At 41.1% G+C, this 26,235-nt stretch overlaps 2 protein-coding genes across 3 annotated transcripts in view; one reads left to right on the top strand and one right to left on the bottom strand.

The window, feature by feature from the left end:
- Nucleotides 1-26,235, top strand: part of LOC136858203 (RNA helicase aquarius) — a 686,829-nt gene that overhangs the window by 321,171 nt on the left and 339,423 nt on the right. The gene's annotated exons all lie outside the window — the stretch shown is intronic.
- Nucleotides 18,285-26,235, bottom strand: part of LOC136858202 (G-protein coupled receptor Mth2) — an 81,397-nt gene continuing 73,446 nt past the window's right edge. Inside the window, exons 7-8 of the mRNA XM_067137583.2 lie at nt 25,277-25,372; nt 18,285-20,422 (exon numbers count right to left, since the gene is read on the bottom strand). Coding sequence (XP_066993684.2) covers nt 20,218-20,422; nt 25,277-25,372 — 301 coding nt within the window. The 3' untranslated portion in view covers nt 18,285-20,217. The remainder of the gene's footprint in view (nt 20,423-25,276; nt 25,373-26,235) is intronic.

Below are 26,235 nucleotides of genomic sequence, written 5' to 3' on the forward strand. Positions count from 1 at the left end.
AGCTTTTTGGAAGATACGTATGACATGTGCAGACCAAGTCATTCATTCATCCATCCATGACGACGTCGAGATTCTTCACTTGCGTTTCAAAAGGAATTGAATAGTTTTGAAGGATTACTCCGGGCAACGGACATTTACTTATAGTTGTAATTTGCTTCTTTTGGCCAAGGAGGACTTCTTGTGACTTTGCAGGGTTCAATTTCAGGCCGTGAGCAGCAGACCAGCCACTAACCCCCTATAAGGTAGTCTACATTTAATAAATCGATATTTCCGTGAAGTTTTTGTACTGTGGAGTCTATGCAGATTTGAATGTCGTCAGCGTACATGTGGTATTTGCAGTGTCTTAGATTTGATGAAATGTTCACAAAGAGTGCGAAAAGAAGAGGTCCCGTGTACAGAGCCTTGAGGAACTCGTCTGTTCACGTGGCGCCACAAAGAAATGAGTTCATTATTACATTTCCCACACTGTTGACTCCTGTGAAGATAGGAATGCATCCAAGCGATCGTACTCTGAGAGAAGTGTAGAGCCTTCAGTTTTACAAATAAAATGTCAATTTCTACGCTGTCAAAAGCTTTACTGTAATCTAGTAGTACCAGAACTGTGAATCGTCCTCTGTCTATTGCTTGTCGAACGCCCTCGGTCACATTGTGTAAGGCTGTAGTTGTACGATGTCCTTGTCGGAAGAAAATAAAAATTAAATAATACATTACTAATAAAATACAGATTGGACGACAGTCTTTCTCGTCCGAATGCGTTTGAGTTTTCGGATGAGTTAGCACAATAGCCTTCTTTCACAGAGATGGATCTGTGGGGTATAGAAGAGAGAAATTGATTATGTGATTTAAGGTTTTAATATGAAATCAATAATGAGTTTGACCATGTCAGTCCCAATGTTATCAATTCCTTTCGCTTTCGTGCTTATTCTGAGGACCGCATTTCTGACTTGAAGCGGCGTTACGTGACAAATAGTATTTCTCTCTGTCATGTGGGGTGTGTATCGTAATGGTTCATGAGCTTCTGCTTGTCGTCAGGTTGTAATGCGAGGGAATTAGCAGCAACATACTCCATAAGAGTCTCGAGGGGCACTGTAATTTCGTCTCTCTTCTTGCTCTTCGTAAGGCCGAGGTTATTAATAGATTTCTACGATGTCGTCGCTGTTCTACCGTTAGGCGTAGGCCTAATTAAATTGTAAGTATGTCGCAGTTTGGCATTTCATATTTGTTGTACTGTCTTGTTTCGTAATGTCCTGTATTCTTGAAAATGTTGTGCGATAGGGTCCTTTTTGTATTGTCTGTGGGCTCTCTTTGTTTCATTAATTGTCTAATTTCGTAATTTAACCACGGGGAGGGTCCTTTGGATATTCTGGCTCTCCGCTTTGGGGCATGCTTGTCATATAGTTTCGTTATTTTGCTGTTAAAGAAGGTGACTTTATCGTCTAGATCAGGGCCATCCGGCTATTGCGCTCCGAGAGCGCGCCCGCGCTTGGGGAGCACTGGGCAGTCAGACTAGCGCTCCGTCCTTCCCCTACCACCACTACAGTGTGGCAGCGAGGAGACCTGAGACAGACGATGTTCGGATCGCGCTGACTACATACGTACGTACAGTCGTGCGTCCGACGGCTTTTGTGGGTTTGTTGACATCATATTGATAGGGCTGTTTTGCCATAACAAATATATCGCATATACAAATCGAAAGGTACTCCGATGTATGGAATATGCAGGAAACGAAATCAAGTGTTAAGTAAAGAATACAGTAATGCGATTTATTCAAAACTGAGATTTGAACTTATCCGAGAGAAAAATTCAACATTTTACCAATATTATACCAATATTCTTACACAATTACGCGAGTTTCTATCGCTCATTACACGATGTTCACTTTTGGTAAGCTTAAGAACCGAAAAGAAGCGCTCACAAATGTACATTGAGCCGAACATTGGCAGAACTTTACATGCATGTTTATATAAAAGGGGGTATTCTTCTTGCGGGAAGCCACTATAAAATTCTTCCAAACTTCGTGACATTAGAAAGCGGCTTTAAGACGAACATTGCACTGCAGTTCAAGCTACTCTAATTGAAATAGCTGTGGAGCACTGTCTGCAGTAAGAGAAAATGTTCGAACAATTAAATCTAACACCGCTTGGGGTTCTGATAATTCTGAAAATCTCTTTTCAAACTCTTCTTGTAATTGGCGAATTGCCTGCAAGTACTCATCAAAGACAACACCTTATTTCACTGCTTCAAGCAATGGAAAATGTCCTGTGTTCCTTGTACGCAACTGATTTTCCCACAAAATCAGTTTTCTTTTGAACGCTTGAATTTCTTCCACCAAATCGCAGATTTGTGCTTTTCGCCCTGAAGCGAAGTTTTTCTTCTCTCTTTTTTTTTTTTTTTTTTTTTTTTTTTTTTTTTTTTTTTTTTTTTTTTTTTTTTTTTTTGCTATTGGCTTTACGTCGCACCGACACAGATATGTCTTATGGCGACGATGGGGCAGGAAAGGGCTAGGACTGGGAAGGAAGCGGCCGTTGCCTTAATTCGAACCTACTATCTCCAGAATACTCGATACTGGTCGCACTTAAGCGAATGCAGCTATCGAGATCGGTAAGCGAAGTGTTCAAGGTATTCAGATGGGCAGTAAAGTCACTTAAAAAGGCCCAGTCCGCCACCCACTTACGATTACGCAAAAGAATTTCGGGCCACTCTTTCATGTCATAAAAGGTATCTATTGCATTCCGCAAGCAAAACACTCGATGTCATCCAAGAACTATTTATTTATTTATTTATTTATTTATTTATTTATTTATTTATTTATTTATTTATTTATTTATTTATTTATTTATTTATTTATTTATTTATTTATTTATTTATTTATTTATTTATTTATTTGCTTTACGTCGCACCGACACAGGATGGCGACGATGGGACAAGAAAGGCCCAGGAATGGGAAGGAAGCGGCCGTGTCCTTAATTAAGGTACTAATTAAGGTTCAGCCACAGCATTTGTCCGGGGTGAAAATGGCTATTTTTGCTATTTGTTTTACGTCGCGTCGACACAGATACGCCTTATGGCGACGATGGGATAGGAAAGGCCTAGGAAGTGGAAGGAAGCGGCCGTGGCCTTAATTAAGGTACAGCCCCGGCATTTGCCTGGTGTGAAAATGGGAAACCACGGAAAACCATCTTCAGGGCTGCCGACAGTGGGGGTCGAACCCACTATCTCCCGAATGCCAGCTCACAGCTGCGCGCCCCTAACTGCACGGCCAACTCGCCCGGTACTCTTTGAATTGATGGTGCGTGAGTCCATGGGATCGAAGAAAATTTACCACTCGCACAACTGTTCCGATTACGTCTTTAAGCTTCGCGACTTTTGCACAGATTGCCTCCTGGTGTGTCAAGCACTGGATCGCCGCCATTAGGGTAGTACCGCTCAGTCACTTTTAATTTTACATAGTTGAGGAACCCCGTGCGTAGACTACGTAATGCAGGAACTCCATCCGTCGTTACACTCCTGAACCCCTCCCATTTTAATCCCATTGACTCAAAAACACCCCCCACTGCGTTGAAAATATCGAAACCGGTAATGGTGTCTTTGAGAGCTACCAAGTCTAGGAAATCCTCGGTGAGCCGAATATCGTCATCTACCCTCGAATGAAAATAACGAGCTGAGCTGTGTCCAAATTGTCGGTTGATTCATCGAGGGCGATGGAAAAGGATACAAAATTTGCTGCCTTCTCCATTAATTGTTGTTCCATATCAACGGCCATGTTGTCTATTCTGCGAGCCATAGTGTGAGGAGAAAGAGAGATTTTGTGAAATTTCTCAACTAGCTCCATAGGACAAGTACATGCCGCCGCGTCCATTAGGCACTCCTTGATTACATTCCCTTCCGCGAAGGGTTTCCCAGCTTTGGCAATTTGCGACGAACATTTGTAGCTTGTTCGTAAAGGGGGTCCACCAACCTCACTCTCCTCAATCTCCTGTCAGACAAAAATACGGCAAGTCACAACTTTAGTGTTCTTCAGATAAGTCAATCATTCATTCATTCCCGTTTGTAAACAAGCATTTAAAAATTAAAACAATAATACAGAACAGTGCTGCTTGAAATTTTATTTCAATTCTTCCAACTTCGATTGGCGACTGGGGTCTGTCAAATCACCATAATCATCCCTGTGGTTGGCACTGTAATGCCGTTACAAATTGTGTTCTTTTAAACACATAAAATCTCAGTGGCACACTAAAAAATCGGCTGCTCTCTTCGGCCCGGCGGGCAGACCGCTCGCTCAGCTAGCCAAGCTCCTCCCACCACTACCGAAACTACCTTCCCTGAAAGCGCTCGGAGCGCTGGCTTAGAGCGCGGCCAGAGCGCTAGCGTTCGGGGAGCGCTGATTGGATGGCCCTGGTCTAGATTGTTAAGTTGATTACGTGATGCCATGATATTTTGTCTGCGTCGTTGAAGACTCTATCATTTATTTATAGACTATTTTTCAATGGTTAGTAGGTAATAAACTTCTTGGAGGGTTTCGGTGGCCGGATGTTGTACGAAATGTATATTACAGCATGTCGGAGATATCAGGTACGGTAGTCTGACCAACATTGAGAACTCTGCCTAGTTGTAGGTAACTACAAGATCTAATAGTGTGTGCGAATGAGACGTGTGGTGAGTTGGAGAGAGAGGCAAGATGTCCATGTTATATGCTTGAAACAATGTTTTGAGTCGTGTGGAAGAGGTTGCATCAATTAAGTCTCTATTGAATGTGGGTAGTCTGGCAGTAGTTTACTTAAGTCAGTTTCAAAATACTTTAAGTGGCCTTTGTTCGGAGGTTTATAAACTACTCCTACAAGGGCTTTAATATCGTTCGCTGTCATTTCAACAAACATGTACGGTACCGGTATTCAAGTTTTCTCTCGTAGCTGCCTGGTGAACGACCCAACAACGTGGGTTTGAGGTTGGTTAAGAAATAGCCACACACTTCTCCGCCGCGTTTGTGAGTACGGTCATTTCTCAGACGCGAGTAGCTTTCAAGATGACACAATGAAGACGGGCTCTTATCTGTTAACCATGTCCCAGACACTAACAGCACATGGAAGACAATTGGAGTAAATCTTTCCGTAAGCTCCTCCATTCAGTTGACTGCTAATAAACTTTGTCCGTTTATATGACAGATGGGATGGTGCGAAACGAAATTCTTAAGAATAATAGCGGTACTTTTCTCAGCGTTAGTGCTCGAGGGTGTTGGCAGTGGGAGGACGGGAGAGGGTAACTATCGTAGTATGAGGCTACAGTAGGGAGCTGTTAGATAACTATCTTGGCATTCATCTGGATTTGAAGAAAGAAAACGGGAAGTAGTTTTTCTAAGATAAAGTAAACGCATCTCCTCGTCCTGAGGTGGTGCAGTTCTTTTCAGATACACCCGCAATGGAGGTGAGCTCCATGTGCCATTTAACCACATACCAGCCCTCCTGCTATTCTTAAATTTCTGGCAGTTCCGTGAATCGAACCCAGGCCTCCAACGACGGCAGCTAATAGTGCTAACCGTTACCGTTACGCTACGGAGGTGGACGTTTCTAAGTTGATCGACAGTTATATTCAGACACAATTCTGATGTCAATTCTCACTTTTAATGAGGCCGAGGACATCCTATTCGAGGCTCCCAAGCCAGGCTTATGCCAACTTGAACCCGGGTTAACTGTATGGAAAGGTAACCTCTACACTACGACGACGGAGAGAGAGAGAGAGAGAGAGACGGAGAAGAAACTTTCTCATATAAGGAAGATTCTTTTCAGCCTTTTTAAGGATCACTTTAAGCGCGTGGGTATGCCGGACTATGTGCAGAGATCTTGAGAGCTAGAGGCAACACTAGGTTCGAAATGCTGTTGAAAATCTGCCACGTAATATGGAATTCTCCCTCTCGAAACGCTCACTGGAGTTTTTCGCCCACTCAAGTATCGTGCTTACACTTTCAAAATTCTACTCTTTCTGTGCCAAAAACGACCTTATCAATTGTTGACCATGTTTGTGATAGAGTAGAAGTGTTTAAATTGGTCACTTTATCTCGTTTGCTATCCTACCGCTCTGTGCTTTGTTCTGCCTCGGTTGCGTAATAACGCGGCTCCCTTGCCAAGTTTAAAGTGAACAATTGAATGAGTCTTATGAAGCAAATCTCTCTCTCTCTCTCTCACTCACACACACACACACACACACACACACACAATTTTGCAGGCTTTCGAAGCACGAAATATCATTTAGACACTGTAGCATAACAGAACAAATATAAGATATAATCAGCGGACTGTCTCTCATCCAGTTGGTTAGATTGAACGTAAATAGCTTACATTGAACCATGTTTATTATTTTAGTGCACATTTTCGTCATTTTAAATGCCTATTTCCTAGATTTTAAAGTGCTTACTGCCTGTCTGTGTTAGCCAAAATAAATGTCTGAATTTCCGAGCTGTAGTAATAACCCAAAAGCTTGGTTCTGTTGCTGTGATTTTTCTTTTTGATCTGCGGCCGTGAAAGCCTTGATTGTATTATTGCTACTTAAAACTCTTATTTATTCGAGACTCTGCCGTTCTATATACATGCTTTCATTCATGTTAATAAATGATGTGATATAGTTGGGACATTGACCTACTCACTGACCATGCAATGCTGCAACCGTATCACGTTTAGAATTTAGGTCACGAGACGCATTGCTTGCGTGGTTGTTGAAGTGTGTGCGGCGAGAAGAGAGGCTCTTTCCGCTCTTTTCAAACAGTGGTCATCTGGCGGGTGAGAAGGGAACAGAAACCTGTAGTTCCAAAACTTGGTAAATGTTTGCATGGATCTAATGCTGCTATGTTGCGTATGTCAGCGTAGTTTCTAAAAAAGGGATTAGGTAAGCCAAGGACCCCGGGTAGATAGGGCAAGCATTTGTTACACTTCCTCTAACTATAAAAGTGTTTTGAAGGTCGTACATCCTTAACTCCCACCCCTAAACTGCCTTAAACTTCAGACGATGGAAGTGAATGAAAACAACTATGATGTGTTTTGACCCATACAGATCACGTAACATGTAATTCATAGCATACAACTTCACATTGCTCCATATACTCGTTTACAGAGATAGTTTGATGTAAACGTTACTTGCATTTGAATGTAGTGAAATTGAACCCTCTACATGTGGCTGGTGAATCCAAGGTTCCGAAAAGGTTATATAAATACTACTAGTTAACTGAAAAACTCTACAAGGGGGTTTGAGTATAGAGATATGAACGTAGCGAGAGATCAAGAACTAGAGGGTGCTACTGGAGTACTGTATTTGCGCTCATCATTGATGGTGGTTATCGACTAATGAAATTGCGGGTACTTTCCAGAAAAGTTCCGTCAGTTTGAAAAAAAAAAAAAAAAAAAAAAAAAAAACACCTCTCGCAAATGTCTAAAGCTCCATTGTTACAGAAAGCGTATGCCACGGAAAAACATGTAAAATGAACAAATATTCTGTGAGGTGTGACAGATAAAGGACTTATGTAGCTTATTTTCTGAACTCTCGAATGATCATGCTTCATTTCTTGGGAGAGAAAAGAAAGAGTGAGTAGTGCATTAATTCACTTTCAGTACTATGTCGGCATACAGTAATTACACTTAAGAAAATGGAAATTGCAACACCATGAAGGCATTGGTCGTTTGAGTTGATTTTTAAGATATGGAACGATGCCATGTAGGTATGTAAACGATCAAAGTTTCAGACCTATTGGATTGTTGCTACAGGTCTCCCCACGTGATTGGTCGCGGAGGAATCAACACCAGTATACGGACTCTGGTGTAGCGTAGTTGACTTGCAGTATGTGCAGTGAAGTGTTCCCCGTCAAACATGCCTCGACGACAGAGAAGAGCACGCTATCAACAACTGTCGCCGTTTGAGAGGACTCGGATAATTGGGCTGTATGAGGCTGGATTATCGCTAAGGACTGTCGCTGCACGTGTTGGCCGACAGGCATCTATGGTACAACGTGTATGGCAGCAGTGGTCAAATAAAGGTACCCACACTCGGAGACCTGGCACAGGCCCAGCGCGACAGACAACTGTGAGATAGGATCGCCACATCATTCGGATGGCCCGGATGGAACCCCATGCAACAGCAACGCAAATTCGAGCAACTGTGGCACCCCACGTTACACAACAAACAGTTGGTAATCGCCTGCGTGCAGCTGGCTTACGAGCCCGTGTCCCTGCAGAAGTTGTTCCATTGACCCCACAACAGCGACGTGGAAGGCTGGCCTGGTGTCGAGAAAGATCGACGTGGGTCGACGAATGGCATAGGGTCGTCTTTAGTGATGAATCGCGCTTCTGTCTTGCCCGGAGTGATCGCCGGCATCGTGTGCGCCGACGTACCGGGGAGAGGGGCCGCCCAGATCTTATTGTCGAGAGGCACACAGGGCCAACACCAAGCATTATGGTCGGGGGAACTATTGGCTTTAATGTGAAATCACAATTAGTGCTTGTTGAGGGCACTATGACTGTTCGACAGTACGTTGATAGGGTACTCAATCCAGTGGTTGTCCCTATGATGGCGAACATTGCTAATGGGATGTTTCAGCAGGACAATGCCCGGGTTCACACTGCTCGCATCTCCAGAGAAGCTCTCTACGACATCATAACCTTAGAATGGCCCGCCAGATCCCCGGACCTCAGTCCTATTGAGCATGTGTGGGACATGATGGATCGACAACTGGCCAACCGTCCTCAGCCACCCACAACTCTAAAACAACTGACCCGTGCAGTGCAGCAAGCATGGGCCACAATTCTTCAGAAAGCAATCCAGGGCTTTATTGACTCCATGCCTCGACGAATTCATCAATGTATTGCAGCTCGTGGTGGACGTATCCTGTATTGATTGTTGTCCAAACTTGCGGTCAGAGGGACCTGAAAGTGTAATCAGCGAATCAAAACCGAACACTCGTCCTGCATGTTCGATTGAAGCAATGTAGCACTACTCCTTCTGGGTGTTGCAATTTCCATTTTCTTCAGTGTATGTAGAGAATAGCTGTTGTACCCGTCATTGCCGGGACAGTCACTTAGCGAGCGCATGATTCAATTTTTGTTGGGCCCTCATGTTGTTCCTGAGATTCAGAGGGACGTAGGTGGAAATAAATAAATAAATAAATAAATAAATAAATAAATAAATAAATAAATAAATAAATGTGATATGGCCTCCGAAGAGGTCTAGTGCAGAACTTCAGATTTGACACCCATGGATAACCTGCATCTCTATGAGGATGAGGCCCTACGTAGGGTGAAATCGAATGTTGAAGACGGCACACACATGCACATCTCCCAACCAGAGGAATTAACTGAAGGAACATCCCTGTCTGCCTCGGCCCTTGTTTGGAGCCATTTCTGATAAGCCTTCTTTTTACGTTTACAAGCTGCTCTCACTTCATTCCACCAAGATGTTCGCCTTTTCCCATCTTTACACACAGTTGTTCCTAGACATTCCCTTGTTGTTTCTACTACAGCATCCCTGTATGCCACCCATTACACATACATACATACATACATACATACATACATACATACATACATACATACATACATACATACATACATACATACATACATACATACATCATTATAGACTGTTATGCCTTTCAGCGTTCAGTCTGCAAGCCACTGTGAATTTACTAAACGCCGCCACAATCCTCTATTTGCAGCTAGTGTTGTGGCCTCATTTAATTCTATACCTCTCATCCTTAAATCGTTAGAAATCGAGTCTAACCATCGTCATCTTGGTCTACCTCTACTTCTCTTACCCTCCATAACAGAGTCCATTTTTCTCCTAGGTAACCTATCCTCCTCCATTCGCCTCACATGACCCCACCACCGAAGCCGGTTTATGCATACAGCATCATCCATCGAGGTCATTCCTAAATTATCTCCTCATTCCGAGTAACCTTCTGCCATTGTTCCCACCTGTTTGTACCAGCAATCATTCTTGCTACTTTTATGTCTGTTACTTCTAACTTATGTATAAGATATCCTGAGTCCACCCAGCTTTCGCTCCCGTAAAGCAAAGTTGGTCTGAAAACAGACCGATGTAAAGATAAAGATGTGAATATGTAAAGGTAGATTTGTCAGTTGGAGGAATTAGGACTAGAATTGTCTCCGTGTATTCACCATATGAGGGTGCAGATGAGGATGAAGTTGACAAGTTGTATGAAGTATTGAGTGACATCGTGGTCAGGGTCAACAGCAAGGATAGAATAGTGCTAAAGGGCGATTTCAATGCGAGAGTTGGGAATAGAACTGAAGGATACGAAAGGGTGATTGGTAAAATGTGGGGAAGATATGGAAGCTAATGGGAATGGGAAGCGTTTGCTGGGCTTCTGTGCTAGTATGGGTTTAGCTGTTACGAATACATTCTTCAAGAATAAGGCTATTCACCGCTACACATGTGAGGCTAGGGGTACCAGATCCATAATAGACTATATCTTAACAGACTTTGAATTCAGGAAATCTGTTAGGAATGTACGAGTTTTTCGCGGATTTTTCGATGACACAGACCACTATCTGATCTGTAGTGAACTAAGGTAGAGAAAGTCAAATCTGTCTGCAAACGAATAAGGGCAGAAAATCTCCAGGACGAGGAAATTAGACAGAAGTACTTGGATATGATTAGTGAGAAGTTTCGAACAGTAGACAGTAAGCAGGTTCAGGATATAGAAAGTACAAATTACAAGTAGGTATTGTGTAATAATGACGAGATAACTGTGATAAGTTGTTATCTTGCGGTGACACAGAAGACTCGTGGAACACAGTCGAATATTCGTCAGCTGATTGTTCCAGGCCCGGAGACAGGATTCTTAGGCCTCTGGGCAGCTGAGGGTTTCGGGACACTAAATCCCGGTACATCCCCCTCCCCCACTTAATTGATACCAGAACTGCGAACTTGCAGTTATTTTATAACCAAGACTTGTCTGATTATCAGCTCGTGGTGGCAGAGTTTACACCAAAAATTGGTGTAATAATGGTGTAAAAATGGTGCAAATTTTTTATCGGTACAAACGTGACGTATTTGTAGTGCTAATTTGGTGCAAAGGCAACAATGGATGCACCGTTTTAACACTAAAACTGCGCCATAATTACACCACATATTTTTTTCACATTAATTTACACCATTTTTCACCAACAAGAGAAGTGACATTTTACACCATAGTTACACCAGAAAAGAAGTACATTAATCAAACAATTTCTGCTCCAAGTTCCCGCCAAAAATACTCCAAAGCTTTTCTTTCAACCTTCTTTATTTTCAACACCACTGTTGAATCAATTTTGCTGCAAAAATGCTCCAAACTTACTCCAAGGATTTGGGTGCATTTCTGGAATCATCTTGGTGTCATTTTAGTGCAAAATTTGTGCAGTTTTCTTCCTATTTACCTCACAAATATAATGGTTCAGAATTGGTGTAATATTGGTGCAAATTTGGTGTATTTAGAACCAAACCACAGATTTACAAACAGATACAAAAGTAGAAAACTAGGAAAACAGCTGGAATTGATGAGATTTCTGGGATATACTAAAACTTTATAGATAAAAGAAAGGTGCACGCAGTTCACTTCCATTGTATCTGGATAAAGCTGCACTTCCTCTAGACGAGGACACGAGTTTACTTACCAATGATCTGTTACATACTGACATCTTACAACATGGAGGGCCGAATGAACTTTTAACCGTATAATAACCCCACTACCTCTAATCTTCGGATCTTGGTAACCGGAGGGCGTCATTATACCACTGATTCAAAAAGAGAATTAGTCCTTCGGTTGTTGTATTAATTTCAGTGCACTTGGCAACATAAGTAGCATCTTATACCTGTTAAAGCTGTGGTGGAACTACGTGGAATCCGACCATCTTTCGGGCTGGAGAACTCTACATACATACATACATACACACATACATGCATACATACATACATACATACATACATATTGAACGCGCACTTTTTAGTGATAGATTTTTGTACTGGGTTGAGGAGTAAGGAGGGAGCACTGCGGGTTCCGGAAATACTGCCAACTGAATGGGAATGAAATCTGAATTGAATCGATAATATGATCGATCGCTATGAATTTTCTAAACCTTTATTATCTTAAGTCAACAACTGTGTCACAGACACGATATATAATACTATATAACATTTCTCGATGCGAAACTTGTTCCTAGCATGAGTTATATAGTTTGGCTTTGCTGTGTAAACAACAACAGTACGAGTACGTAAAGTGAACGCCAGATGTCGCACAGCGATCATAAGCGATTCTTAGTTTGTGTTTCAAAGGTTGCCAATACGAATCTCGAAGATAACCGAAGTCGACCGATTCAGCACTAGGGTGTAAATTTATCACTAAAAAGTGCGCAGATAATACATACATACATACATACATACATACATACATACATACATACATACATACACATAACTTACAGTATTTGTCGGAGAGGCGACTAAAAGTAGAAGGACCGGGCGAGTTGGCCGTGAGGTTACGAGCGCGCAGCTGTGAGCTCGCATCCGGGAGACAGTGGGTTCGAACCCCACTGTCGGCAGCCCTGAAGATGGTTTTCCGTGGTTTCCCATGTTCACACCAGGCAAATGCTGGGGCTGTACCTTAATTAAGGCCACGGCCTCTTCCTTCCCATTCCTAGGCCTTTCCTGTCCCATAGTCGCCATGAGACCTATCTGTGTCGGTGCGACGTAAAGCAAAAAAAATGGAAGGTTGCTGTAGCTCCACCTATAGCAGTACACCGCAGATATACGCAGGAAGGCTACAGCCTTTGAAGGTAACACTAAATGTGTTCAGAAAGTGACAAACTCTAGATATTCGTGACCTGGGTCCGTTTACTTAGTTTCCTGTGATTTTGCGGTAAGGTGGGGGTGAAAGGGAGGGATTCCTCTCCTCTCTCTCTCTCTTTCTTTCTTTCGCGTCGACTCTCTGGCTCCTGTACTATTTCATTCTACCGAGATCGTATTTTTACCACCTCTTATGTTTCAGGGGTAGCATTTCTCTTACCCGGAGACCCTGGGTACTGTTCCTGCCTAGACCAAGGACGTTAATGAGGGTTAAACCGGGGCTCATTCTGCCTCGCGGGGTCAGCTGAGAAAAAGAGACAGTGAACTTGATCGCAAAAGCCACTCAATTCGGCTGAGGAATCATGTGACGCACCAATATCTGTAGAGCATCTGCATGGTAGCGGTTGTTCTAACAGGTCTAGGACCTTCTATGAACTGGCGTTTAGTTTTGTTAATTCTGGTTGTAGAGACTCGTATTCTTTGAAGTTTAAGAAGTTTAAGAACGCATTTTTTTCCTTCATTTTTATTTTCTTATTTTCCTTACCATCAAAGACCCATTATTACGATTTTGTTCGTTTAAAAATCATTATCACGATCTTCCTCATTATCCTAAGCTCTGGTCTGCCTGTTCTGTATAAAAACAATCGAAAAACTTGACTGGCCTAAATTATGTGGTATGTTGAGGATAAGTGAGAAAATAACGAGGGTACCTGCAGTGGTGAGTGGGATTCTGTCTATGAAGGAGGGAATGAATTAAGGTGAATATAGTCATTGTTATTCCCAGTCTGCAAGTATGCAGGCGGTTTCTCTACATAACGGATCTCTGGTTAGTGGAAGATGACGTGAAAGTATTTATGTGGTACTGAGCGTCACGGCCGACTTCTTCGAAGGTTGGCGAATTGAAGGTAGTGGGCTTGCTGTGTATCACCACACTACAAGGAAAGGATATGAAGTTCATTTATATCGTGTGTTGAATGAACGTATATCATCTTACGATGTAAATAATAATAATAATAATAATAATAATAATAATAATAATAATAATAATAATAATAATAATAATAATGATAATGATAATAATAAACAACATGATACAGAAGTACATCCCAAAAGAAGAGTATGTACTTAAGAGCCCACAGCAATTTTCTTCAAAGATAAATATCACTTGGGGTCAGTCGGAGTCCATGGTCATATACTGGGAGCTCGAGGTGCCATATCAAGGTTTTCTGAAGATTTTAGAAAGAAAATCGACTTAGAGGTGAGATTATTGTGACGATGCTGAAGAAATCCTGCCAAATCTGAAATCGCCATCTCGGTCCAAATATTTGAGTACGATTTGCTTTAGCTGTTATATACAATTTCTGTTAGTGGGCATACTGAGTCCAATGGGGCTACGTTCATTGAGAGGCAATTTTTAAATAATAATAATAATAATAATAATCGTATGGCATCAGCTGCCATCTACAGGTATTTTGACTGATATTAGCGGCGGGCGGTCCAAATGTGGTAGGGATGGGTTAGGGCAAGTGTTTACAATTCTACATCATTGACGACGCAAATTGGAGTTTTCTTATTAATATGCAGTAGTATACCTTCAGGAAACACCAGTTATATAGCCTATTATTTTCAGCACTAAGAGTCTCCGTGCCGTGGTTTAGGCGGCAGCGCACTGACCTCTCACCACTGGGTTCCGTGGTTCAAATTCCGGTCACTCAATGTGAGATTTGTGCTAGACAAAGCGGAGGCGGGACAGGTTTTTCTTTGGGTACTCCAGCAACACTCTCCAATATCATTTCATCTGTCATTCATTAATCATTGCCCTAGAGGAGTGCGACAGGCTTCGGCAGCCGGCGCAATTCCTATCCTCGCCGCGAGATCGGGCTTCATTCATTCCATTCCTGACCCGGTCGAATGACTGGTAACAGGCTGTGGATTTTTATTTTCATTTTTCACTATTCTCTGTTACCTAGTTGATGGTGAGCAGCTGTCACTGTCTGACCTATTTAGGCTGCTTGCGTGTAAATATCGACGTTTGATTTTACACTTCCTGATAGCAGAGAAAGCGAATTTCTGTTGGGTGACCTATTGCTGAGTTTTAATTGTTGTTGTCGGGTGAACATCATATGTGTCACCAGCTATCTATCTTTTACATTTCGACATCGTACGACATTACATGCCGAGTCCGACTGGTTGGCTGAACGGTCAGCGTACTGGCCTTCGGTTCAGAGGGTCCCGGGTTCGATTCCCGGCCGGGTCGGGGATTTTAACCTTAATTGGTTAAATCCAATAGCACGGGGGCTGGGTGTATGTGCTGTCTTCATCATCATTTCATCCTCATCCCGACGCGCAGGTCACCTACAGGTGTCAGATAGAAAGACCTGCACCTGGCGAGCCGAACTTGTCTTCGGACACTCCCGGCACTAAAAGCCATACGCCATTTCATTTCATTGCATGCCGAATTGACTTTTCTCCGCCCTTCAAAAATCCTACTACCTCTGCTGGGTTGGGACACAGCACACTACCACTCATTTTCTGGGGAGAAGGCTAAGTACAGTAAACATAAATATAATTTGAGAAAAATACAGTATACGGCAAAACAAATTATAAGCATACTCAGAACATTACACAATATTGGATGTCGCCAGAAACCTACCACTGATACGACAGTAGATGCAGCAGGATGGAGCTACAACCTACAGCGCCAGAGGTCCACTTGTCTTTTTGCATCACTTTGGAGATCGCTTAATATCCCGTGGAACGGGATTCCCGTACCCTTCCTTACTAACCGGACTTCACGCCCGTGATGTCGACATACCGTACGATACACGCTGAAATAATCCGTTTACCGGTCAGATGACCTACCTAGGAATGTTCCCGAATTACGAGAAGAGATACAGGGTTTTTTTTTTCTTCTCGGCAATCTGTATTCAACAAATACTCGACAAACTACAGGCTCGTTCACACTCTCTTCTACTGTAGTTACCACGGGATCGTTTATGAACAATGCGTGAGACGATAGGGTGCACATTACGAACACATGAGGTACAGTCAGTCAAATATGTGTTGCCGTCATCACCTTGCAGATTACAATGACGCATCGTACTGTTCAGACAATGTTTGTAATTTCTGCACTGCCCTGTATATTTATTATGTTTCCAAACATAATACCGTACTTCATTACATAAAAAGCGCCAGAGTACACGTACACATTTGCCGTGATGTGCGACATGATCCAACTTTGTATATTTGTGAAAACTTATGCCGATGGGAGCTTATTTCAAATACTTTTCATTTTCTGGTGTCTAAATCCAATAAATACGTTTTAAGAATATTTTCTGGAATTAATACTGAAAAATGTTACATTACCGTTCTTAGATAAAATATAGGCCCTATATATCTGTCCCATTAGAGTAATTGTAACCCTCTGTGGGCGGGGGACGCAGACGAAGAATACACCCACGGTATCCTCTGCCTGTCGTAAGAGGCGACTAAAAGGGGCGACCAAGGGATGATTGAATTAGAACCATGAAACTACTTGTGATTAGTACCATCACGTGGGAAACACCATGGGTCGCCTTTACTTGCGAATAGTAGACCTACCACTATATTAGGTACACAATAGGTTTGTGATTAGTAGCAGCAGAGAGCGGTTCACTGTGTGTTTCCAGTACCTGTGATTAGTACCACTATATCCAGAACATAACGGGCTTACGTTACCTGTGATTTGTACCATTATGTGAGAAACACCACGGATCTGGGCGTTGCCTGTGATTAGTACCACTAGCCTATATGTGCGACACCGTCGGTCTGCGTTGCCTGTGATTTGTACCCACTATGTGAGGAACACCACGGTATATTACGAGTCCCTGTGATTAGTACACTTATGTGAGGTGCACCATGGGTTTGCGTTGCCTGCGAATGGCGCCATTATGTGAGAAACACCATAGGTCTGCGTTACTTGTGCGAAGTACAATACTTGTGAATTGTACCATAATGTTTGAAACACCGTGAGTTTACGCTACTTTTGATTAGTACCGCAACTTGAGAAATACCGTAGTTCTACTATACTAACGATAAGTACCATTATGTGGGACCGTTGACCTGGATTTTGATCCCCTGTATACAAGCATCATCGATTCAGGATTGTACTTTGGAAGCAGTCCCTTGGTCAGTAATATAGTTTCTGGGAAGGTGAGGCATTGTGGGTCGGATCCATTGTTTTAAATTCATATTAATTCATTCATTCATTCATTCATTCATTCATTCATCATCCTCATCATCATCACGTTTTGAATTGTGGTCAGTGGATGATTTTGGACTTTTAAATTGCCATTGCATTTCGTTTCATTTCGTACCATTAGGGGCCGATGACCTAGATGTTAGACCCCTTTAAACTACAAGCATCATCAACTAATTGTACCGTATATACTGTATGTTGAGTCCTAGCCCGCAGACTGGTTGGATTTTGAGCGGGTCTCATCAGCTGTCATAGTATTCGTCACGTATGGCTGTACACTAAAGGGCAAATATCGCTGCCCTATTCACTTTTTTTTGAACGGCTCATCACTGCTGCTAACCTGACTAGTTACATGTTAAAATCAAGAGATATAACCATCAACAAATTAACCACAATGTACATATCAATAATGGAGGTTCCCGTACCCAAGTAAATGATAATAAATGATCCACCAAGGTATTCATAATTAAGTCTGTTTTCAAGCTTAATGAATTAAGGAAATACAGTATCTCACCCTCACTCAATTTAAACAATCATATATTCGCTTTCCGAGTGTATTTACGTTAAATAATTCATATCCTTTAAGATACCAATCGTCCGACTCGTTGGCTGAACGGTCAGCGTACTGGCCTTCGGTTCAGAGGGTCCCGGGTTCGATTCCCGGCCGGGTCGGGGATTTTAACCTTAATTGGTTAATTCCAATGGCACGGGGGCTGGGTGTATGTGTTGTCTTCATCATCATTTCATCCTCATCACGACGCGCAGGTCACCTACGGGTGTCATATAGAAAGATCTGCACCTGGCGAGCCGAACCCGTCCTGGGATATCCCGGCACTAAAAGCCATACGACATTTCACATTTCAGATACCAATCTATAGCAATTTCCATTTTCTCTAATTATTTACAAGGTTACAGTTTTCCTGGCCGTAAATTTGGAGGTCATTAGCTACGTAATATACGTAATATACCATAGACAATTTTAATTTTAAAATTGCATACACATTCACCAGGATTCGCCACACAGTCGGTCAGTTGCAAAGATTTTTACACGATGGATATAGGATGTAGAAAGATGCTTGTATTGATGGGGGTTAAAACACTGTATAGTGAATGATAACCTCGACCTCTAATCTAGAACATGAACTATCCGTATTCTTTCGTGATCAGATTCTGAACATCTTGCTGAAAGGTAATTGCATCGTATTACTGTAGTTGTCTGCGATAAAAATGAACGCTACAAAAATATAACTTTATTATCTCATTATGATTACAATTGAAATGTGTTAAAAGTTCAGCAATTCATAAACACTGTTGAGGTTACATTTGTCTCTTATCCAGTTGATTATTTCTCACAATAAATGTCCATATCAGGCAAATCTACATTGTCAGTAAGTACGTATATTATTCGATAGGGTCTTGTGGTACGTCTTGTAAATGGAATAATGTTGCTGATGCCACCCTTTGGAGAGTCACTTATTGAAAACTATTCTGTGAATATTTCCGATTTGCGTAGGTTAATTGAAGGTTTTCATAGTATTATTTACTGAACTATAATATATTGTCTATGGGCGAAATCTTTGTAAAAGGTGAAATATAGCCGAAACCGTCCACATATTCGAATGCGTTTCAAATAAAACCCACAGGTCCCTATCTCGTCTAGTAGTGTGGCTCATTTACAGAAGGAAAATGTTTTAACAATATTATGTTAACGCATGCGGTTATGTTCGCACGGTATTTTTTGCTTTAATTAGTACTTTTAAAATTATTATTGATTGCATCAAAACTGCTAATATACTATACATTGCTTTGATTGTACTTCTCCTATTTACATTTTGTATTTACAACTGCTGAGATTCTTTAACTTCACGTCCTTTCGATTGCTTTTGTCGTACGCCAGCATAGCTCTTTAGGTGAAGCATATCATTGTTCATGTGAACTGCTTATCGCCTGGAAAATCATACTATGAACACACGCTTATCTTGAGAGATTGTGTAAGGTTTATATCGTATTTGCTTGCTGAGAACACCTTACTAATTTTCACAGCTGTTCGTAAGAGGAAAATACGGTGTAATTTTCACAGCTGTTCGTAAGTAAGAGGAAAATACGGTGTCGTTCACTCAGTATTGATATTTACTGATATGTAAGTATTATGTTCACACGAATTGAAATGAAACCACTGCGTCAGCAAATGACGCTGGCGATGACGATCTCGCTTGTTGTCAGATTGACCGGGTGTTTTTTCATCGCTGGCAAGTTAAAAACGTGGCATGTTCCTTTGTCAGTTTTGGTTTGTGAAGTTGCTAAGTGCCCTGTGTCATTTAATGATTTTTAAATATTTTATAAATGACCTCCATTACAGCATTACAACGACAAAAAATGACTTAGCTTTAGAAATGATAATTGGACAGATAGACCATAAACACTGGATTATGTGTTTTAACGGCTGTCTAAGCATGCCGTACATGTCTTTGCTCTCTAAGTAGACTTTGTGTTGATGTAATAATGGACCGATATTATTGGAATGGTAATCCCACATAATTTTTACATTTCTTTACCTGAAGATAAGTGATGAAAATTGCCTAAATTATTAATTCGTTCGAAGCTCGAAACTGTTCAGATTTTGAACAATAATCTCTCGAAGTTGTAGGATTTTAATATTCGAGCAACGTTTGTTGAAAATTATTGGCACTTCTTTCCTAGTCCGTGTGCTGTTAATCTACTGCAGAAAGTCGTTGCTAATTTTCATTTATTTACTGACAACAGAAAATAACGCCTAACCAATAAAAGCTGCCTCGGACTGTCCTTCACCACAAACATGTACTTGTTCGAAAGTGGACTGAAAGAAGATTCTTGTTCTTCGCAAACGCACTCAAAATATAGGTCACTGACTTTCATTTCTTGCCACTCGGTTATTCTACCGTAGATGTTCGATTATTAACTATGTTAATAACCAATTACAAATTAATGTTCTTCTGTAAGATCACTACTATTGTGTTGGAATGAGTGAATCTCTGTCCGAAATACCTGCTTCCTTTCGCTTAACGTAGCGGATGAATGTGACCTTAAGTAGGTTCTTGATTCTTTGGTGAAAACAGATTTCGCACCTCGTTATTGCAAGATTACACTTCTTGTTCTTAACGTGCTTCCAGTTCACACGAAGTTCAGTTTGGCACTTGAGTATGGCAGAGCTCTTCGTCTGCTAGTATTGCTTCAGACTCCTCATCGACACCTTGCGCCCACTGGTGCGGCACTTTGATCCCGAGTGGCTTGTTCTTCACCATCCCGCGTAGTACCCGCTTCCGGAACGCCACCATCAGCAGGAATATGATCACTCCTTGAAGACAGTTCAGTAGATCGGTACAGTACCTGCGAACAGAAAATCCTGTTATCTGAAGTTCAGAACTCTAGAAAATAATGTCCACTATCGAATGTTTGAATGGGCTAGATATAATGCAATATCCAGCAGTACAATCCAACTCCATCTTTGAAGCTTGGACAGAGGTAATAGTGGTAGTTATTGTTTAAGTTGCAGTATTAGCAACAGTCTTCAAAGCTTTAGAGGCTAAAATAAAAGAGGAACAACCATAATATTAATGGCTTCAAGCTCTGTCTTAAGTAAATGATGATAATGTGGGGTAGATAAAATTAGACGTGCAACAGAAGCTGGAATGGTATAACACCATTGAAATGAATAGTTTCACGTCACTTGAATGTTCTGTTAATTATGTAGGGATAAATATGCTATATTGTTTGTTTAGTACATATATGTAGCCTACTAATATTTCACCATTGTGAGAGATAGAGAAAATGAGATTTGCAGCAGAAGCTGGAGTGTTATAACACCCTCAAAGTAAATAGTTCCACATCACCTGATTGTTCTATTAGTTATTTACGGATAAACGTACATTATTTGTGTGTTATATGTATTTATTTCACCAGTTCGGATGCTAGCTACTGTCGTGCAAGTTATTAGACAAATTTCGCTAACACTGAACATACAAGACTGCTGATCACAGTGCCCATACCTCTCAAATAAAGCAATAGCAGATTAGCAGTATAAATACTTTGCCTTCGATACCTACAACATAGATAGAATAAGAGCTCGCGTTAATGGATGAGAATAATGCATTCGGTCCGTGTTTCGAAACTCAACGTCTGAATCCCAGATATAATCCTGGACCCACTTATAATTCAGGATTTTAATTGTGGAACTTCTCATGCGTTATACCCTATTCATAACCTCGCACAATAGAACTAACCTGAAATCATTAATTGTAGGGTTGACACTTACTAAGGATAACACACTGAAATTCTTTACAATACCATTTGTTCTTGTTTATAATGTAGGTTTTGAACGTCTGACTTTCTATCTTTACACCCCAAGGCAAGAGTGTTTATTTCCTAAAATGAAGAGTTTAAATCCATGCCGTGTAGAATAGCGACTGTGAATTATGAATCGGACACTGGTAAGTGAGTTGGTCATTTTTTCTTACAAGCTGCTTGACGTCGCACCGACACAGATAGGTCTTGTAAGTCGTGATCTTGTGTAAATTACTTGCAGTACGCTGAATAGTGAATCTTCCTCAGTCAGTGACAAGTTTTTGAAGCTTACATCTCAAGTGTGGCATTATTGAACAGAAAGTTACATGTCGGAAAGGGGAAGAATAGAAGAATGATTAAAAATGTGACATTAGATAATTATCATACATTGAACGTTATACCGGTCACATTGATGAGAAGTGTTGCAAAATGTGGGATGGCAAAAAGCAGTTTTACACTTTGTCTTTAACATCTCCTTATGAGGATCGAATTTAATTATGTAGTGGAAGCAATAACTTCAGTGGATGAATTGTAAATCGGACACTGGTGAGTTGTTAACTTTGTTTACAATCGGCTTTACGTCGCACCGACACAGATAGGTCTTACGGCGACGATAAGATAGGAAAGAGCTAGGATCGAGAAGGAAGCGACCGTGACGTTAATTAAAGTACGTCTCCAGTATTTTTCTGGTGTGCAAATGGGAAAACACGGAAAAACATGTTCAGGGCTGCTGACAGTGGGGTTCGAATCCACTGTCTCCCAAATGCAAGACCCAAACCACGTTGCCACTCGCTCGGTTGAATTCATCGCGAAGGTACTAGAGGTTGTGTGCCCCTCATTGAATAGTCAGTTTTTATAAATGTAGCAGTAATGCCATCTGACGGAGATGAGTGACTGCGGAAGAGAGAAAGCGTCTCAACGTACAATAATAGTTAGTCTAATGTTATTTTTGATAAGTTTCAGGGGCTTAGGATGTTATAGGACGTTACATTTCGTTTTCCTCCTGCTCGCCGATATTAGGGTGTTCAATTTCCCCCCCCCCCCTCCACTTTTATGATTCCTTTTCCACAATCCTGCGAATGATCGATCCCCCACATGTTTCCTATTTCGATAGTTATCTTCATTGCTTTCCTGATGAATAGGAGCTGATGACCACGCGATTTTTTAGCAAATATAAACAACCGCCATCGTCAGGTTGTTCGTTACCATAATGACGGAACTAATTCCTGTTCAGCGATGCTCTCTGTTGATTGACATAGTAAAAATTTAAATTCGTGAATATCTTCATTATTATAGCTTGTACGATAATGTATTCGATTTTCTGTAATATTATTATTTAAATACAATTTTATGATGGAATTAATTTTTTGGAGGAGGTGTTTGAAAGTTTGTGAAAAATTTCATAATCAGGAATATCTCCATTATTATTCATCTCACAGTAAACGCGTATGAGAGATAAAAGATCGGATATTATATTTTACAAAGCTTTTGTTATGTTCAGTTTTTTGTTTAAGCTAATATTAACGGTGAAATTTGACATTTCGTGTTTTGGTCTCCTTGATATTGCTACACAACTGTATACTAATCAAGTAATGTAGCCTATAACTTAGTGCACAGCCCGGCTATCCTTTGACATAAATACAGAATTTCGAGAAATTCTGTTTGGTCGTTTTCCCCTGATGACAAACAAGCAAACAGATGGACAAAAATTGAACTGAACCTATTTTCGATTTGGGTACATCTAACCCGAGATAAATACGAAGCATGAGGAAAAAATGAAACATACAGAAAAAATTATAATTATTGCATTTATATAGATAAACTTACTCCTAATTTGGATATCATTTGAGATAGGACAACTCGAAGATGTTCGATTAAAGTATTTGTTAAAGTTTAATTTGGAATATGTGTACTACAGTAGTAGCACACGTGTTTTCTAGCCATGCGTGATAAGTCGACGAAACTGGTGTACTATAAAGTAGTAGGCACAGTTGTTATGTTCTGTCTGCCCTCTTTCTTCCTAGACGGCAGCGTCACTAGCACTTTTAAGTAGCTGTGTCTTTTCTATTCATGTTTGACGGTGTATCGGTCAGTTTACATTTCTTTCAAATATATTGCAATTCTTTTCTATTAGTTTTTTTAAATATTTAGTATTGAGTAATCAAAATATGCATAAGTTAGAAAATAATTAATGATTCTTTGAATAAAATTCCATTATTTTCAATAAAATGCAAGTTAAAATATCTGTGCATGTCAAAGCAATTGGAAACTACCTCACTCCTCATTTCCTTAGTACGCCTCTTCAGTGACGCCTGGGCCACCTACGACGGCTGTTGGGGTAGCCGTTGAGGTCCAAACCAGCCTCAGGGCTGAACAGTCAACAATCGTACATCTATTTCTTTCAGCATTCAGTCTGCGAGCCTCTTTGAAATAACTATGCACCTCCACCATTCTCTTAACTCTGCTACCTCATGCACGCTCCACACCTACTATGTTTAAATAATTAAAAACTGAGTCTAACCATCGTCACTTTCGTCTCCCTCTGCTTCTCTTACCGTCCACGGTCAAGTCCATTATTCTGTTAGGTAACCTACATTCGCCTCCCATGATCTCATCCGTCATCAGCGAAGCCTGTTTATATACACAGCTTCACCCATTGAATACACTCCTAATTTAGCTTTAAACTCATTCGTGTGTACCTTTGTGCATTGGTTCCTCACTTGTTTGTACGAGCAGTAATTTTCACTTCCTTCCTTGCTGTTGCGTCTAACTTATGAATGAGACCGCAGTTTCCTAATTAAATGATGAGGTAGGCCTAAATGAATATAATTTACGCGTTTACAAAGAGTTTATTTTAAGAAAGTGCCTATTTCGCTCATTGTACTCGGTGAAATGTCTTCAAGCATTGCATCTGACCGAAGGTTAATTATTGCTTCAGGGTCTTTGTAGGTGCTTTTCAGTGTGGTAGTAAACCTTTGACGAGTGTCATACATGTACGCTCATTTAACTCCCGACCACTACGCAGGGATTTGATCACGCTACCACAGTAAAAACCAGCAGTCTCCCTCTGCTGCCTAGCCAAAGACGATTGATTAATAGTATTATTGATGGCTATTCTGAATGAAGTCATCCCCTTGCTTTTCCTAATCCTAGGTGCTTGTCATTATTTCAACTCACAGAGCACATTTATCATTCATAACAATCACAGGTTATCTTTATATGAGAAATAAATACGAGTGACGGAATTATCGTCTCCATAAGGAGACGACAAAACTAGTTTAGAGTAGCATACCTAATCCAAATACAATACAAACTTAAGCAAGCAAGCAACTAGACAGATGGACAGAAACTGCACTGAACCTATTTTCGAGATAAATAGATAAAATAAATAATTTACTACCTAGTCGTGTTCTATATTCATCAGTTCTATTAAAGATTTGGGGTAATATGGGGCTTGATATTAAAGACGTCAAATGTAGACCCTTATATAAAGTGAACAAATTACCGGGCGAGTTGGCCGTGCGCGTAGAGGCGCGCGGCTGTGAGCTTGCATCCGGGAGATAGTAGGTTCGAATCCCACTATCGGCAGCCCTGAAGATGGTTTTCCGTGGTTTCCCATTTTCACACCAGGCAAATGCTGGGGCTGTACCTTAATTAAGGCCACGGCCGCTTCCTTCCAACTCCTAGGCCTTTCCTATCCCATCGTCGCCATAAGACCTATCTGTGTCGGTGCGACCTAAAGCAAATAGCAAAAAAAAAAAAGTGAACAAATTAAATGCAACCGCAAGGAAATGAAAAGAACATTCCGTAAAGTAGAAATCTTGACACGAAACCATAAAGCCCTGGCTCATTTTTGTTCAGAATTTGATGTTCGTCTTATCTAAGACGAAACTAACTTACCAAAAGAACGGCACACTGTCTCCCTGGATGAAGGAGATGACCTCGAAGATCCACGTGAGACCCATGAGAAGTGACAGTTTAACGTACAGCATACATCTGCAAAAAAAAGCCAGAGTATGCAATTAAGTCAATAACGCACGCGTGGTATAACATTCTTGGAAGAGGAATGACGTTGATAATAAATAGAGCCCTGCGCGGATATACAAAATAATATCCGCTCCGCATCCGCACTTCTTTCATCCGCACCCGCATCCGCGAATGGTTATCCACATCCGCAAAATGGTTATCCGTGGATAATTTAAATATTTAACTACAGTATATTACACGAATAGATCTGTTAACATAATACAATAGGCCTGACACCTGGCACCAGAACCCCTACAGTCACAGGTTTATGAGGGATTTTCTCTTGCGACAACTACCGACGTATTGACCTTTGTTCCTTCCTTCCATTAATTGCGGGCAGGAACCAGTTAGGCTTAGGTCAGATTTACGGCTTTATGGTTTCAAGGCTCTTCATATATCACTATTCCTTACAGTACTGGAAGCGAGAAACAAAACTGTTTCAGTCATGACTGGACGGCATGCTATAGCACGGCGTACTCTCGGAGTAAGCAGACTGCAGTTCTCTCACATGAACCACTGTAGTGTAATAAATGATTTTGCCGGTAACAGGCCGTGTATTATTTTATTCATTTTGAGTGATTTCTCCTTACAGTTATTTCCTTGGGATGGGGTGCATACTTCTTAAAGGTTGGATTTTAAATAAAACAGAAACAAACCCTGTAGTACATATAGGTCATTAAGAGCCTTGGCCTGCAGGTATTAGAGTGCTACATCATCCGCGTGACTACATCCTCAGCCTCATTGTAGACTGTCTTGACCAGGTCAGCTACCTCTCATATCAGACAGCATCTCAGTTGATCTGCAGAGGCTGAGTGAAACCCGTTCTAGCTCTC

The sequence above is a fragment of the Anabrus simplex genome, chromosome 1 (genome assembly GCF_040414725.1).
Source record: "Anabrus simplex isolate iqAnaSimp1 chromosome 1, ASM4041472v1, whole genome shotgun sequence".
In the NCBI taxonomy this organism is placed as follows: domain Eukaryota; kingdom Metazoa; phylum Arthropoda; class Insecta; order Orthoptera; family Tettigoniidae; genus Anabrus; species Anabrus simplex.